The sequence below is a fragment of the Polypterus senegalus genome, chromosome 3 (genome assembly GCF_016835505.1).
Source record: "Polypterus senegalus isolate Bchr_013 chromosome 3, ASM1683550v1, whole genome shotgun sequence".
Lineage (NCBI taxonomy): Eukaryota > Metazoa > Chordata > Cladistia > Polypteriformes > Polypteridae > Polypterus > Polypterus senegalus.
Window position 1 is genome coordinate 37,254,390 of NC_053156.1, and position 17,649 is coordinate 37,272,038.

The 17,649-nt window shown below is 34.8% G+C and overlaps 1 protein-coding gene across 4 annotated transcripts in view; it reads right to left on the reverse strand.

Annotated features, from left to right (window-relative positions):
• The window catches only part of trip6 (thyroid hormone receptor interactor 6), a 97,021-nt gene that overhangs the window by 39,505 nt on the left and 39,867 nt on the right, over positions 1 to 17,649 (reverse strand). For 3 of the 4 annotated variants that reach the window (XM_039746957.1, XM_039746956.1, XM_039746958.1), the window contains exons 3-4: positions 2,921 to 3,069; positions 543 to 665 (exon numbers count right to left, since the gene is read on the reverse strand). In XM_039746957.1, the coding sequence (XP_039602891.1) occupies positions 543 to 665; positions 2,921 to 3,069 (272 nt within the window). The remainder of the gene's footprint in view (positions 1 to 542; positions 666 to 2,920; positions 3,070 to 17,649) is intronic. The other variant, XM_039746959.1, reaches the window with a different exon arrangement.

The following is a 17,649-nucleotide window of genomic DNA, read 5'->3' on the forward strand; positions in this document are numbered from 1 at the left end:
TAGGAATGCTCATGTCAAGTGTATTCACTGCATGTATTGTGCAGTGCGCCGTTACTGGTTTTATATAATGGGCATGTCAGTTGTTCATTTATATGCTGAAAATGAGCAAACATGCATTTTCTGCTATACAAATTCAGCGCACATCATCAGCAGGAAACACAAGTTCTCATTGGATTGCCTTTTTAACTGAAGATAAGATTCTTGACTAATGAATGAGAGGGAGAGGTCCAAAGTCAACACACTCCAATCTCCAAGGGGCACCAAACATTCCGCCAATCTTTGATCTCATATTCTAATGTCAGCATACTCCGCTTGACAAATGTTATGTAAAATGAATACCACATAAGGAGGACCAAGACACTGACAACTTCACATTTCCTCTATCTAATAATTTGTTATTTAATTATAACACATAAGACCAACCAAATTTCCCACATGGATAATACATTGAACTTTGACCTAAAATGTGGTCTCCATTCCATAGAAGTTCAATTTAAAAAAGGGGGATGACATTTGTAAAGCAAGAATACATTTAAAAATACCTGTCCACAGGGGTGATGTACATATTGTGGGGCACTCTCCATGTCTGCTAGCATGCTGGTTAGAGAGTCTATTTCTGCATCAATGTTGGTTGAGTGTGATCCTGCTTTCTCAGCTATACGTGCCTTGAATCATTAAAAAATAAATAAATAAATACTGTAATTACATTTCCATTATATTTCCATTAGATTTTTTTTTATTTAGCTAGTCAAAAGTAGCCATATGTAGTACAAAACATACCTTACATGCTGCTAATTAGTTAACTGCAAATTACATAATAATACTCATGAGTGACATGTTCATTTTAGGATGTGTACATCAGAGCTCCAGTGTCAAAAAACTATTCTAGATCTCCACTGATACTACAAAATGATTAAGTTGGAATATGATACAATAATGAAAAACATCAAACAAGATCCAAATATGAATCTATAAACTTAACAAAAATGCATACAACTATTCTGCCTGTTAAAAATTATACAATAAATAACCCCATAATCATTTTTTTTCTTTACAGAATGCATCATTCCTAATCTATACGTGCATAATTAGCCTTGTGACCTAATGAAAGTGAAGCTGGCAGATAACCAGATATTACAAGGTGCTTGGATGGAGCCCAATTTGAGTCTTATTGAGTGATAATGTGACTTAGGATCAAAACAGCATATTTTTTAGATGTTTAGGTGTTTTAAAAGATTAAAGTGAAAGAAACAGATCATAGAGACAAATTACAAAGTCGTGCTTGGAGGCAGTCGTGCCCCCAAGCCTCTTCAGAAGATGCTGCGAGATGCACATCTTCTTCAAAAACCTGTCAGGATTCTGCACTTAATACATTGTACAACAAGCCTTGCTTAATTTTTTCCCTCAACCATTTTCTAACAGTCGAGTCATCTTTCAATACACACAGGTGTTCTGAGCTTTTTAACTGCGTACTTCTGTTTCTTCTGTGTGTAATTTTTAATCAACATTACTGCAGAGAAAGAAATACAGGATACATTTTCAATATTGTGTGGTATCTTATAATTATAAATTTAATGTTGAATAGCCATGTATTCTGCAGTGGGCTGGCGCCCTGCCCGGGGTTTATTTCTTGCCTTGCACTCTGTGTTAGCTGGGATTGGCTCCAGCAGAGCACCCGTGACCCTGTGTTCGGATTCAGCGGGTTGGATAATGGATGGATGGATGGATAGCCATGTATTCTGCGGTTGGCTGGCACCCTGCCCGGGGTTTATTTCTTGCCTTGCGCCCTGTGTTGCCTGGGATTGGCTCCAGCAGAGCACCCGTGACCCTGTTGTTGGGATATAGCGGGTTGGATAATGGATGGATAGCCATGTATTAGTTACGAACATTCATAAGATTTGTAGAGAGTACAAAATATCAAGTATGTGGTGTGGCCTGGTAAAAAAAAAAAAAGGTTTGAGAACCACAGTTTAAAAGAAACAACTTAGAATTCAACACATTCAGATATTTGGCCAAGCAGCTGTGCCTGTATTATCAATTCAGTCTGTTTCTGCAATCTAAATTAAGTCTGAACTATTTCCTCAGACCTATCAGTGTTAATGTGAAGAAAATGTGTTTATGAAAAGCAAACAAACTACAAAAAGGTCAATTAGGAAGGAGTTTCAGCCACTCAACTGAGTTTTCGACCAATATGGATTTTAGGGCTGATAATGATATTGATATCTGGGCTGCAAAGATGACTGATTACTAATACATATTGTACCAGTATTGGTGGTGTGTGTGTAAGTATTGGCTTTTCTGGAAAAAAAAATTGAAGGAAAAGAAAAAAAAAAAGACTAATAATGTTTTTACATGAACGTGTTTTATTCAACAGAGACACCGGAGATAATCCACAATAAATAGCCCCACATACTGTAAAAACAGTGGCTTTTGGTAAAGGTTAAAATGAGAATAAATAAATAACCCAAAAAAGAGGGTAACATTCAAGGTTAAATACAGTTAGAATCCACCTGTGAAAAGCTACTCTTGAACCTCAGTGCCTCCTTTTAAAACCAAAGCCTCCTTTTCGGTGACATCCTCCGCCAAGTACAGTAAACCCTTTACCCAGCTTGTGTCCCACCATCACCCCTCAGCATCTGCAGAGACCCTGCAAGCACTGCTCCCTTTGCAAAACGCCACGTCTCAACGCTCTGTGGGACTTCCCAAAGTGGCTGATCACTTCTGCTCCCTGGGAGTTTAGCAGGAAGTTTTTGAGGCCTATTATACTAAGATTAACTGCCTAATAAGCAAACGTTAGCGGGAACAGTTTCAGCATCATGATAAAAGTACAGGTACAACCAATACTGATGCATAAGTAGTGACCACAAATCTTTTGGCATCCGATAATATCGGTCATGGCCTATTCAACTGTAATACTCACATGGATATCAAAGGTGCTTGAGGGATGGTGCCAAGCATTTCGCTCATCTTTTGATCCTGGAGATGTTTGGTAGTAGTGGTCACCCAACACAGGGGGAAGTGGATATTGTCCCTGAGACACTAAATCTTCAGAATGTGGTAACAAACCATCTGAATATCAAAATAGAAGAAGTGGAAATCAATTCAAAATCCCCAACAGGAAAATAAAAAGTAAAAGGAACCTTTAAAAACTACATACTAAGTAATGCAAGCAGTCAATACATCATATTCAATATATAAAGATCTTAATTTGACAATTTAAGAGGTCTGTGGACATCTTGAGATGTCGATAAAATTCAGACATCTTGACTGGGTGCTCTTCTAGTTGTTTGTCTTCATTGTTCCCCTGTCTATGCAGAAGCATGCATCCAGCTTAAAAGGATGCTTTTTTTAATGTATTTTAAATAATGATTACATAAATAATCAAATATCTTAAAATCATTATCATGTCTGCATTATCAGTGTTTTCTTTCCCAGGCTGATGTCTCTTCTAATCCTAATTACTTGTTCCTAATAAATTCTAAAACTATGTCTGTGCAATCTGTTTTTAGGATTCTAAAAGACTGATCTGAAAAATATAAGGTTCAAATCAGTAAAGATTCAGTTTAAAGTTTACAGTTTAAATCAATACACAGAAGTTATTTAAGAGATGGAAATACTTCAACTCAAAATTTTTGTTTGAAAAGAAATTTAGAACTTAGCAGTTTGCAGATCAATATGCTATGTTTGAGAATCGGTTTTAGTGTAAATAGGCTGTTTACTTACTCACTGTTGATTTTAAGACAATCCATCTGAGATCAGGTCAGATTTTTATTTGTATGAAATATTTGCAATCCAAGTCCCTACTTTATATGTTGTTTAATTAATAGTTCATTATTTTAATAAATGCGCACATTCACAGTAATCTTCATATAGTGTACACTATTTCTATCACCATACAGTATTGTAATCTGTAATTACAGTACAGACCTTGCAAATTTGTTTGTATTTGTTTTTTTTAACTCTTGAAACAATTCCTTTTAATCAGCTATGCCCCTTCATTACAACAGAACTTTGATCTTAAATAACTTAATGTCATGTGAAGTCTGCCTTACACAGACTGTAGGTAGAATATAAATGAAGAGAATGCATTGTAATGCACGGCAGCACACCTATCCTGAACAGCAAAGGCAGGAGCAAGAAGCAGTCCTTTAATACTCCTACTCTGTCACGTTCACAGCAGCATTTGATAGAAAAAAAAAAAAGTAGTAAGATGCATTTAAGCCATCGCATTGGTTTCTCCTGTTAACCACAGTGTGCAGCAGTGAAAAAGCAGCAAGACACACTCATTCAGCAATCTCACACCATCTCACTCATGGCAATACACCAGTCTCATACTCCTCTGTTTCACTCACTACAGTATGCGTTCCTTGTCATGTACAGACCTTGAAACAATGCACTGTTCGAAGTCTGGCTGTAAAGGACTCCTATAAAAGGCCCTATGTCTGGCTCTGCTGTAGCTTCAAGCGCAGAGTTTGAGTCACCTCCAAAATAAATTAGTGCACACTGGTACATTTTACTGTGTATAAATAGTTTAAATACATTTGTATCTGAGGCTGAACATGCTTTCCATATTAATGGGTATCACCAAAGCTAAATTCAGCGTACTACAAGGGAAAAACAACAGAGTATCCAAGACCAGTGATTTGTAATCTCACAGACGGGGGACCCCTGTGGCTAGAGAATTTCTTTCCAACCATTTCACAAACTAGTGAATCATTTCTTCTCTGAGTGATCTAATTTTTCAATTAGCTGATCTTTTTTCCTTCTCTATTTCTGTAAGATTTGCAATTGTAAGAACTTTAGAAATTTCAAACTTTTTCCACAGTCTTATGTTAATGTTTTTTTGTAATTTTCCTATTCATTTTTTTCCCTTTGTGGAGCCTTTAATTATAATAAATAATAAATTAAAGATGAGTGGAGCAGACAGGGCAAAATGACTGAATGACTAAAGTCTTTAAACCAGAGTTTATGCTAAATTGTATTAGAATATAGGAAGCATTTAGTTGTGTTACATGGAAGTAATTAAGTGCTTTTAAGGCACACTCGCAGCGAAAACCACCTTCTGCAACAGACGTGTCTATCTGTATGTCGCATGTCTGTCAGTCCATCTGTCGGTTGGCATAAAACAACTCTGAAATCAGTGAATTGCTTTTGTTTGAAACTTGGTGCACTTTTTCTTAACAAAAATTGTTGGAACAGTTCTGGTTTTGTTGAGAGTGTTGAATACTGCTTGCTGTATGCATTTTAAAAACAACAAAGTCTCCAACTGAAAAGCACTGGCAAATCTGCATACTTGTCTATATTAAAACATCGAAACGTTCTGTGCCTCTTTGACTACAAACTAGTTTACTATTTCAGTTTTACCTTGACAGCAGTTACTACACTTCAACATGTACATTTTATTTTTTTCCTTCTACTTGTTCAGCAGCTAGTCCTGACAGCAAAACCTGCTGCTCAAGCAAGTGCCTGTCAGGGTAGGGCAGGGTTAGATACAGGCAGGATGGCATGACTGAGTATAACCATTTAAGAAAGGTACAATGTTAGATGTGTACTTACTTACATAGTTTTCTAACAATTGTAATTTTATTTAATATGGTAGCACTATTATTTATCTATTAATCACTGTCTCTTACTGTACCAGAACACTAGAGCAGGGCTCATTATATGCGAACAGTCTGGCTTCTGCCTTTGTTACATCCCGCAATCGACTTTTGTGCACAGCTGCTCACTCCTCCTGCTTCTTGAAATTATAGCAAGCAAGTGAAAGAAAAAAAAATAAAAGCAGCTTATCTTATGTAGAAATGTATAAAAGATGGCTTGATGATACTTTATTCTACAGTGACTAAACATGTACTCCATATTTCCGCTACATCTCCTTCTCTGACAATGTCATTTATTGACGAAGTACCAAAATGATCCGCTATCTACCACGTTCAGATGCAGCCAAAAATTTTAGCTTGGGATTTCAGCACAAATTTTAAATCAGCTACTTCTTTCAAGAAATATTATGTTTAAGGAATCTGAACTGCAATTAGCCTTAGGCGCTTCACATCTAATAACTAAAAATTAATGTTTTCATCACTGTCTATATGTATATACATATTGTAAAATTGAATTCAAGCATTTTGTATACATTACTAATATAAGTAATTGCATTCTATTGTTACTTATTACTTTCTCATATGCATAGTATAGAGAACGTATAGGAATCATGAAAAAATTCGACCTCGAGATTTTGATGAATCTTGACGTTTTAGACATTCCCGAGTCCGAAAATACCATTTTTGAAATTGTGTGTGTCTGTGTGTAAACACGATAACTCAAAAACGCTTGGGCCTGGTCAATAAGACTTTGTACACCTGCTTTATATCAAAAATAAGGAATCCTTTTGACTTTTGGGCCACTTCCAGAAACCAGAAGTGGTACTTTAACCAAATACTTCCGAGAACTTTCAAGTAAACTATGATAATAATTACAGATAGATGATTCAAATTTTGAATAGATATTTATAATGATAAAAGGTGAAAAAATATGAAATTTGAGAAAAATTACTCAACCGGAAATAGTACTTTATTTAAACAACCAATCCGAATTTTTTGTTTCAATGGAAATGTAAATATGTACACGATATTAAAAACTTTATTCAATATAATGATATTCTTTCACAAACTATTATTAATTTTGTTTTCATTGATACATCATCAGTTTACCAATAATGTGTAAACATTGAACATGCCATGTAAATATAAAGATGTAGTGGGAACAATAAGCTGCTAAGTCCCCGTCATGTTCCTGGTAATACATTTAATTTTATGATTTTTTTATTTTTTATTTCTGCCATCATTATCATAATTAAATGTAGCTAAATGCAGTTTTATCTATAACAATGTATTGCAGCAAATACTATATAATACTAACACTTTTAGTATGTTTTTAATGCATATGTAATCATGAAAAAATACCACTGCCATTTTCAACCTCCTTAAGTGTGAAAATATAATTTTAATATTAAGTTTGATTATAAAGATAAATGATCATGTATAGATATTATCAATTAGTTATGATGAGAAACAAAGACATATGATAAATATTTTGCAACTGGAAGTGGTTCAGATGACCTTTTCCTCTATCTCAGTATACGAGAAAGTCGAGGGGAGCACACTCATTTAAAAAAAAATAAATAAATAAATTATGACTTACTGTTACAAAATATGTAATAAACAAAATTGGGGTAACAACCTCTTTTATAAAGTGACTAGAAAATTTAAAAATACTCCAACCTTCAAACCAGCTAACCAACTTTTTGAATGCACTTGAATATTACACCATGCTTAAATTGTCTTGCTTTTCTTGGTTCTTAAGAAATTCATTGTCATAATTATAAATTTAATTCTACTTCTTCACATAGTCCAATTAATTATTTACTAGTAAGCATTCTAGTTGATTTGACACTGAAGTACTTGCAGCATTTCAGTTTTGCTGTTTGCTCTGTGAGTGTTAATTATCAATATTACAATAAAATTAAGGAAGAAAACAATACTCAAAATAGTTAACTAACATGGAAATGACAAAAGAGTTATGAATTTACAACTATAGTAAAAAAACAAATATTTCAAAATTTCTTATGAATGTACACCTTACACAATTGTTTGTCTAAACTCAGAATAATAAAAAAGAAAAAAAAACAAAAGAATGAGATCAATTAGAAGGGAAATGACTCACTGATTTTGAAACAGATATGAAAAGAACCTGCAGCAGCTACACAGAATATGTACAAATCTCTTCCATTAAAGAGGAGTTTTCTCTGTATTGATGTACTGTAATTTGTTATTCTGATAATATGTCAACCATGTTTCAGATAAAACTGGAGAGAAAGAAAATAAAAACTTACAATACCCTCTGTCCTGACGAGTCATAGGGCTGCTATGCAGCTCTTATCTTTGCAAAAATATTCTGACAGAGAATGGTCTCTTTACGTAGTTACAGATTGCTTGTCCAGATTACAAATAGAATTAAGGAGTAAGCTAGGTCCAAAAAGAATTCTGCATTATGTAGCTGGTCTCTTTTGCTTTACCTCTGCATAAGAAATGATTGTGTTTCTCTAACATTGTGTGGTCACCAAGTAGCACAGATCTATCAGAAGTAGCTATGATGCACAGGACTTAAAGAAAAAAAAAACCTGGATTGTGAAGACCAAAAAAAAAATAAATAAAAAATATATATATATATATATATATATATATATATATATATATATATAAATGAAACAGGTGCCCCAACAAAATCTTCTAAATCCATAAATTCAAAACAGGCTGCATTCGACAAAGAAACCGGGTAAATAAGTAACTGCATATAACAGCCAAACAACCCACTGCAGTAGACAAAAGAATCATTAATGATAAAATATAATTACAGTCATATAGGAAAGCTAGATCTGCCACGTCCACAATAGCAAAAGATGTGGACTAAATTATTAAGCAGACGTACATTGTAAACAAAAAAAAAAAAAACAAAACCACAGCTTGTTACCATTTTAAGCATGAAATGCCAAATCTACCTTAACACTGCTGCTTGTTTGGGATGCTAATGGCTTTTTTTTCCATTAGCATATTAAGTGGGTTGGATGATTTCCCAATTTTAAAGTAGATTTAATAAAATTAAAGAGAAATATAAATTACAAATTTTTACAAATATTATAACAAAGAACAACACCCTTCAAAAACATACAAGAATTACAAAAAAGACAAAAAACTTCAGACCTGGCTAAAGATAAGACAGTAGTATCAGTCAGACATTATAAATGCATAGTGCTGCAGGTATGAAAGAGCCCCAGTGTTGTTTCTTGACACACATCTGCCAAGTACAGTAATTGTTTGGCTGTGTCATACAGAGGATGTGCAACACTGTTACAATAGCCATTAGGTTTCCCTTCATTCCATTATTCACTACTACTTCCTGCAGGCCCAGAGTGCTTACTATATCTGAGACTGCCTTCTTAATCAGAACATCAATTCAGTGGGCATAAAAAAAAAAAAAACCTGGCTATATGGAATGGCTATTGTTAATGTCTAACAATAAAAATGTGTAAGCCAGTCCATATAAAACATTTGCAAGCAGATAACCCAAGAGAAAATTTCAAAGAAGGAATTAGGACATGAACAGGTCACAGTTGAATGTAGCAAATGGACTAGAGAGGCTTTACACCAATATACTTGTAACAAGTTTTACAAGAGTACTTTGCTTCAGTTCTACGGACATGATAAAGAGAAACTGTCTTAAGTACTTCTTCCTCCTCCAGATGAGGAACCTGGGTAGAATGGGGGTGGGATTGGGGGATTCAGATGTACCTGAATAGGAATGGTATGAAGTAGAGAGTCGACTTATCTCATTAGCTCAGGAAATACATCAAAGAAGAAAAAGACAAAGGTAACAAAGAAACTGTCTGTCTGCTATTCTTCCATCTTGAGAAGACTAAGCTCTCTCTCAGAAGCCATGACCTGGCCAAGAAGAAAACTTGTGTAACTACAACTTTATGTGCCACGTAAAACTACACATCCAGCATTATCAGGTTGTATGGTTTGTAATGCCACATTCTATTTGCTTTTATAAGCCACTAGTTGCAATGAAACCTACTGCCGGTAATAAATTAATAAATGTTTTAACTTTTTTCCTGTCTGTTCTGGTATTCTATTCTTGTTGCCCGAGGCCATGTGTATATATATATATATATATCTATATATATATATATATATATATATATATATATATATCTATATATATATATATATCTATATATCTATATATATATATATATATATCTATATATATATATATATATATATATATATATAAAAGATAACATAACATTTTACAGCTATAGCAGGGATTTGGAGCATTTTGTTAATGTCTACATAATAAACAGCATAAAGGAGAGATTATGGTAACCTTAGGATCCTAACAACAAAACAGGGCAAAAAGATTTTTTGGTATGGCAAAAGTCAATAACCAGTTTCTTGGTTTTCCAGATGTAAGTTGCAGACAACTCTCTTTCTACCAAGAAACAAAGATCTTTACCAGAGTTACATTCTCTCACTGCTCCTTGTGGTGGTCCATTGTTGCACATATCCACATCAGAGACACAGTCCCTGAACCTCACCAACTGTGATATACTCGATAAAAATTGACTGGGGTCGGTGGCACAGTGGTAGCACTGCTGCCTTGCAGTTACAAGACCCGGGTTCACTTCCCAGGTCCTCCCTGCGTGGACAGCGCTTTGAGTAGTGTGAAAAGCGCTCTATAAATGTAAAGAATTATTATTATTATTATTATAAATAGTCAATTATCCAGGACACAATAGGTTGAACAACAACAACAACATTTATTTATATAGCACATTTTCATACAAACAGTAGCTCAAAGTGCTTTACATATTAAAGAATAGAAAAATGAAAGACACAATTATAAAACAAAATAAATCAACATTAACATCGAATAAGAGTAAGGTTCAATGGCCAGGGGGGACAGAAAAAAAAAACTCCAGACGGCTGGAGAAAAAAATAAAATCTGTAGGGATTCCAGACCATGAGACTGCCCAGTCTCCTCTGGGCAATCTACCTAACATAAGTCAAACAGTCCTCTTTGTATTTAGGGTTCTCACGGAAGGACTTGATGATGATGATGGTCACGTAGACTTCTGCCTTTTCATCCACCTTGCATATCTCTGAGCTCTCCCTGTAACAGGCATGTCTGTATGGTACTGAAGCTACTGGGGAAATCAAAACACATAATCTTCACAGTTCTACCAGCTTTTTGCCAGATGTTAATATCTCTTGTGAAGCAGGTAGATCTTGCCATCTTTCACTGCAATCTTTGTCCAAATTGTAGTGGGATAAGGAGGCCTTCCACAAGTGGATTCATAGACTAGAATCAGCCTCTCAAATGTCTTTTTGATGTAGGATATAAAGTCATTAGGCGAAGATTACCTATAAGAGCATTAATAATTTAATGAGAACTTTCTAAATAGTCTTCATGTAAGAAGATGTTAAGTATTTCCTACAATGCACTTTAAATTAAATTATTGTATAAAACATAACTGACTGATTATAAACACAGCCTGGATAATGGATACAAATCCTTGAATTAATGAAGTGGGTTGCTCAGTTAGGTACAAACAAGAAAGGCAAGCAGTTGCCAGGTCATAACAATATGGCTGAAGCCATAACAAAATAGCTGTTATTAAAACTGTATTGAGTGCAGAGATAAGCAGGTCTTATGTTGTTGTTTCTTCAGGTTTAATGCAAGGCAAGCATTTTAATTAAATTATTTTACACGGACAAAATGGCTAAAAGACCAGAATACATTTGGCCCTGAATCAGATCAATTCTGCATCAAGTATTTTTTTTTCCATAAACTGCAGAGCCTGTATAGCGTAAACAAGACAGTGCCTGAAATCATTTTCTGCAGTTACTTCATAGTGTTACAAAAACAGAGCATGCACCGACACTTGAAACTCCAGTAATGCAGTAACAGCAACCGGTTTTCAAATATTAAGAGCAATTATCTAGCTGGATACGGAGAAAAGGACTCAAACAAAGCCAATCAAAGCATGGCTAGTTCAGCAGCCCATGAGTTTCAGATTATTTTGATGGAAAAGAAGCAAACTATACAAAAATGTCCATATTAATAGCTAAGTAAGTCAACATTTTAATTTTGCACTTATAATAAATGCTTTATCAGTTCAATTTATTTTTCCTATGGCACTCATTCTGTTTATGAACTAGTACATAGTAAATCTAAGTGTATTTTAGTGAAGGGCCAGGTCACACCCTGGACTGCTAGTATGTCAAGGTGGTAAGGGAGTGAGACCTGGCCAATGGCCTATTAATGTACACACATATACAATGGGAACACCACGCACTGTGCTAGCGAAACACGTTGAACACTACAATGAGTCAGTTGGTCTTGAAGGCGTATAGGGTAACAACGAAAGACTTGCAGGTAAAGACATGTTCAAAAAAGAAAAGGAAATGCATCCAGTGCTAGATTGTGTACATTGTCACATTCTCTGGGGTGGGCATGTTCACACATTCTAACCTTGGTTGTTTGAATATCAATTTCGTTCTCTGTCTTGATCTCTGGTTACTCCTTCTCCCACCAATTGAATATCTGCTACCAGCTCTCCTTTCAGCTTCACGCTCTCTTAATTTCTGTCTGGAACATTGATTGTAAGACCTTCCAGGCATCACTTCTGGCAATTCCTTGGGTCAGGGTGACCATATATTTGCTTTGACACCTAGGCTAGAGCTCCGACTAGCAGGCTGTGTGTCATGGTATTTCACTATCACTGATAGTAGCTTAAAAAAAGGAGGCATGACCCCTGAACACTTGCTGATAGCTCAGGGATGCAGGGACACGGAGTCCTCTAGAGAGAGTTCTAGTTAGGTGTCAGAGCAAATATAAGTGCCACCCTGAACCAAGAAGACCTTCTAAGAAATTGACAATCCTGAAAAAATATTCAGCTTCATCAGTAATACTCTCTGCAATCGTAGCTGAAGCAAAATAATAAAAAAGTGGCTGCTTACTGGAAGCTGTATGTGCTTTTATAATACAAACATTTCTAAATATAAGAAACTTGTATTGCTATCTGAAAACATTATAATCTGGGGACACAGTGACTACTAACATAAACAAAACACCTAATTCATAGGATAAGGCAAGACAAAGAAAAAAAATCCATATCATGGTATATAATCATGTACATCCTGACAAGGGTAAATCCAACACTCCTCTTTTATAACCATGATGATATATAAAGGTCACTGCTGTAAAGTTTAGTTAGCCTGCTGAACACTACGTCCTGGGGCCAACTGTGGATCCTGCAGACACAAATTCACGCCAACATTGTATTTTGTTGGACAGATTTTTTTTAAATCCATATTTCAGTATCTAGATAACAGTGCTCACCCCTAACTGCTGTCTGATTGTTTTTCTGTATTGCATAAGTAAGTGCCTGAAACAGCATCTGTCTTTGATTCCGAAATATGACTTTCATTTTTTGAGGGGTGACAATGGTAATATTTAATACAAATGTTCTATTTTTTATTTGTATGAAATCTTAAATGAAACAATGCTGTGGTGCAAAGTCTACATATATTAGGTGTAGTTTCAAATCTAGGTAGGAGCTCAGTTAGCATATCTTGGTAACACCAGTTTCAGTGATGAAGTATGCAATTTTCAAATTGTGAATTGTGTTATAGGATAACTGAACATGAATAACAGATTAAGCAATCTTATTTAAATATGTGCGATTTTCTGTAATTTTGTATGGAGGAATATTTCGGACAAAATTAAATAAATAAATAAATGCGTAAATAAATAAAAGTACTGTGAAATGTAAGCATAAATAAATAAATGTGTCATGAAATGAGAGCCTTAATAAATAAATATGTCATGAAATGAGAGCATAAATAAATAAATGTGTCACGAAATATGTTTTTCGTTGCTTATTTATTTATTTCATTTTGTCCGTAACGTTCCTGCAAACCGTCATGAAATACGGCTTGAAATAAAACTGTCACTTTCACTCGTCAAAGTTGAGAGGGTGGGCTCTAACACGCCCTCTAGTTACTGATTGGTGAATCGATAGCACAAGAATTAATTAGAAAAATGCTTACTACTGCCGATGAAATGGATTCTGCTGAAGATATTACGTATTTCAGAGAGAGAATTGAAGATTTATCGGAAGAAATTACAATGTTGGCGGCCCTTTTAGACTCCGATATAGATGAAACTGTTTTTGAAATTATCGAAGAACAGGTGGAACGGACTCTACTACACTCCAGTTCAGGTGATGCAGTACCCTGCTCTGGACGTCCATCCTTTGACATTCCAGCTGAGTCAATAGAACACCTTCTGTTATGCGGTTTAAAAGTACGACAGATTACAGATCTATATGGTGTATCGGAGAAGACGATCACAAGGCGAATGAGCCAGTTTAATATACGGTAAGCTGCAACGGCTGTATTAGTTTAGGTACTTTGACATGGAATGCCCAAAGCAGCTCCACCTAATATTTTGAACTGAACAACTTTACCACTGATCAGAGCTGTACAGTTGTTTGAAAAAGTAGCTGCGATTATGCAACTGACTTTATACTCGTAAAACAAGGGTCAAATACTCGGTTCTAAAAGGGCCGCCAACATTGTAATTTCTTCCGATAAATCTTCAATTCTCTCTCTGAAATACGTAATATCTTCGGCAGAATCCATTTTATCCGTTGTAGTAAGCATTTTTCTAATTAATTCTTGTGCTATCGATTCACCAATCAGTAACTAGAGGGCGTGTTAGAGCCCACCCTCTCAACTTTGACGAGTGAAAGTGACAGTTTTATTTCAAGCCGTATTTCATGACGGTTTGCAGGAACGTTACGGACAAAATGAAATAAATAAATAAGCAACGAAAAACATATTTCGTGACACATTTATTTATTTATGCTCTCATTTCATGACATATTTATTTATTAAGGCTCTCATTTCATGACACATTTATTTATTTATGCTCACATTTCACAGTACTTTTATTTATTTACGCATTTATTTATTTATTTCATTTTGTCCGAAATATTCCTCCATAATTTTGCTGTCACTGGAGTTACTGGAATGAGTAAAATTATCTTGAGAATATTTAGTACACCACTCAACACTAATACAGACAAAACTACTTTGGGATGCATGACTCATTCCTGATCAACACCTACAACAATAACAACATTTCTTTCTATAGCACATTTTCATACAAATAATGAAGCTCAAAGTGCTTTACATGATGAAGAAAGACAAAAGACACAAAGTAAGAATTAAAATCAGAGAACACTAATTAACAATAAAAGTAAGATCCGATAGCCAGGGAGGACAGAAAAAACAAACAACTCCAGACGGCTGGAGAAAAAATAAAATCTGCAGGGGTTCCAGGCCATGAGACCACCCGGCCCCCTCTAGGCATTCAAGAGAGAGCAATTAGGTGCTGTTTCATCTCAGCCAAAATGCAGAGCAGGAATGAGCTGCATGATTTAACCTCTTAGACTTTAGAAAAACAGTAAAAGCCTTAAATACTGCATACAAAGACAGGAATTAGTAAATTTAGCTGATGTTATGAACATCCTACAGCTATCTAATTAATATAAATACAAGATTATTTTATGAGAATTCTTCTAAAACAGCAAATGAAGCCTAGGTATACCTGTGCCGAGTATATTGAGCAGTAACTAAAGGAAACAAAATGAATTTGTTTACTGCGATTTTTACAAACAATCTGCTCACAATACAGGCAAATTAAACAGCCAACGATGAGATTTACTCAAAATCATGTATTCATTATTAACTACGCCACTCCTAGAGAAAAGACAAACTAGAGAAGTATTTTTATTCTCCAACAAGAAAATACATCTAAAATCTTGCACATTACATTGCATTTGAAAGGAAGAGTCAGTGGCTGTGACCAAAAACAGATTGACTTTATACTGTTGCTGCCGCAAAATCTACGCCAGTCACTAATACTGGAGAAAGAAAAGAGGATCTGTAAACAATGCAATCATTGGTAATAATCTATTTCAAACAAAAACATAGATAATAAATAGATAAATATTAAGAAAACTCATTTTTACTTAAAAAAAAAAAAAAATAGAATGGCTTATTTTAAATAGAGCAGGACTGTGAAAAATAATATAATAATAATAACTGAAGCTTTATTAGTAATAAACCTCCCCTTAGCTTAGAATTTAATTTCCTGGCGGTAAAATCAAATATGTACACGGATCGATCAATATGTTAGCTAGAAAGCAACACTTAATGTATATTTTAATGATACCATTTCTAATATTTTGTTTTGTGCTGAAACAATAACAATAGAGAAACTAACTGTTAAAAAGCATTATTTTTATATATCTGCCGCTTCAATGTTTGCTAATATTCTAAACAATCAGTCTGATAGTAGTGCTTATCTTAATAGTGCTAAAAGTGTAACCAGAAAGGTGGAAATTTTAATGCTAAGGTTAAAGCAGCAGCTGAAAAGACTTTTAAGAAAATCCTCCAGCACTATCACACCTTGGAAAACCCAAAGCAAGTCTGATTTAAAGAGAACATGCCAGAGAGCTGAGCGTAAATGAAGAAAAAACAAAACTGATAGTTCACTATGAAATATTGAAGGCAAAAATAATTGAATACAACATTTCAGTCCTTCTTGAGAAGCAGTCCTATTTCTCTATAATTATAAATGATAATGCTAGTAATCCAAGAGATATATTTTCAACTATTGATCGCTTGTAAACCCAGATCACTGAATTAAATGCCTCTACCAATAAAATGTGGGAGACCTTTGCTATATTTTTTAAACAAAAAATAAAAATATATAGCAATATAGTACATCCCCCAAAAGTTAATTTTGTTGAACCCCAGCATGCCCTTTTAAGTGAGTTGAATTCTTTCACAGGAATAGAGAGACACAAACTATGTCAAATAATTTCTCATCTGAAACCTGAAACCCACCACCTGCGTCCTTGACCCAGTACCAACAGGCTTCAAAGAAGTCCCCGATGTGTTAATTGATACTGTACTTGACATAGTGAACTCATCATTAGATACAGGGGTCTTCCCTGATTTGTAAAGACTGCAGTTGTTAAAAAAAGAAAAATAATCGACTCCTCTGTCTTTGACAAATTTAGATCAATTTCTAACCTGCCTTTCGTAAGTAAAATTCTTGAAAATGCAGTTTTTAAGTAGCTAAATGATTACTTGAATAAGCATTCTATTCTTGACAAGTTTCAGGCTTTAGAACAAATCACATTACAGAAACTGCACTCTTCTTTATCTCTTAGACTTGTGTGCAGCATTTGACACCACAGACCAGTTTTCTTATAAATCACTTTAGACAATGGGTGGGCCTCTCTAGCAGTGTCTTAAACTGGTTTCAAAGTTATGTAACCGGTAGAGAATTCTTTGTTAATTGTGGTGATTGTTATTTCAGAGACACATGATATTGTATATGATGTACCACAAGGATCTATTCTGAGTTCGCTGCTTTTTTCAATCTATATGCTTTCATAAGGAACGATTATCTCAAAGCACAAGGGGAGATATCACAGCTATGCAGACGACAGACAGCTTTATTTATCGATAGGGCTTGATGACCCTGACGCTGTTGGCTCTCTGACCCAATGTATTAACAGTTTTTCTGATTGGATGAGTAGAAACTTTATGAAACTAAAGAAGTCTTAGTGACTGGCAAATATGGAAATAGGGAGGGTATTAGAAATAAACTTGATGCCTTAGGTTTAAAAGTCAGAGTGGAGGTAAAGAATTTAGGGGTAATCATTGACTCTGACCTAAACTTTAAATAACTTATTAACCAGATTACCAGGACTGCATTTTTTCACTTAAGGAATATAGCAAAAGTTAGACCTCTTATAACTTTACAAGATGCTGAAAATGTAGTTCATGCCTTTCTTTTTAGTTGACTAGATTACTGTAATGCACTCCTAACAGGACTACCTAAGAAAGATATGAATCGGTTGCAATTAGTACAGAATGCAGAAGCTAAAATCTTAACTAGGAAAAGAAAATTTGAGCACATCTCACTAGTTTTAGTGACATTATG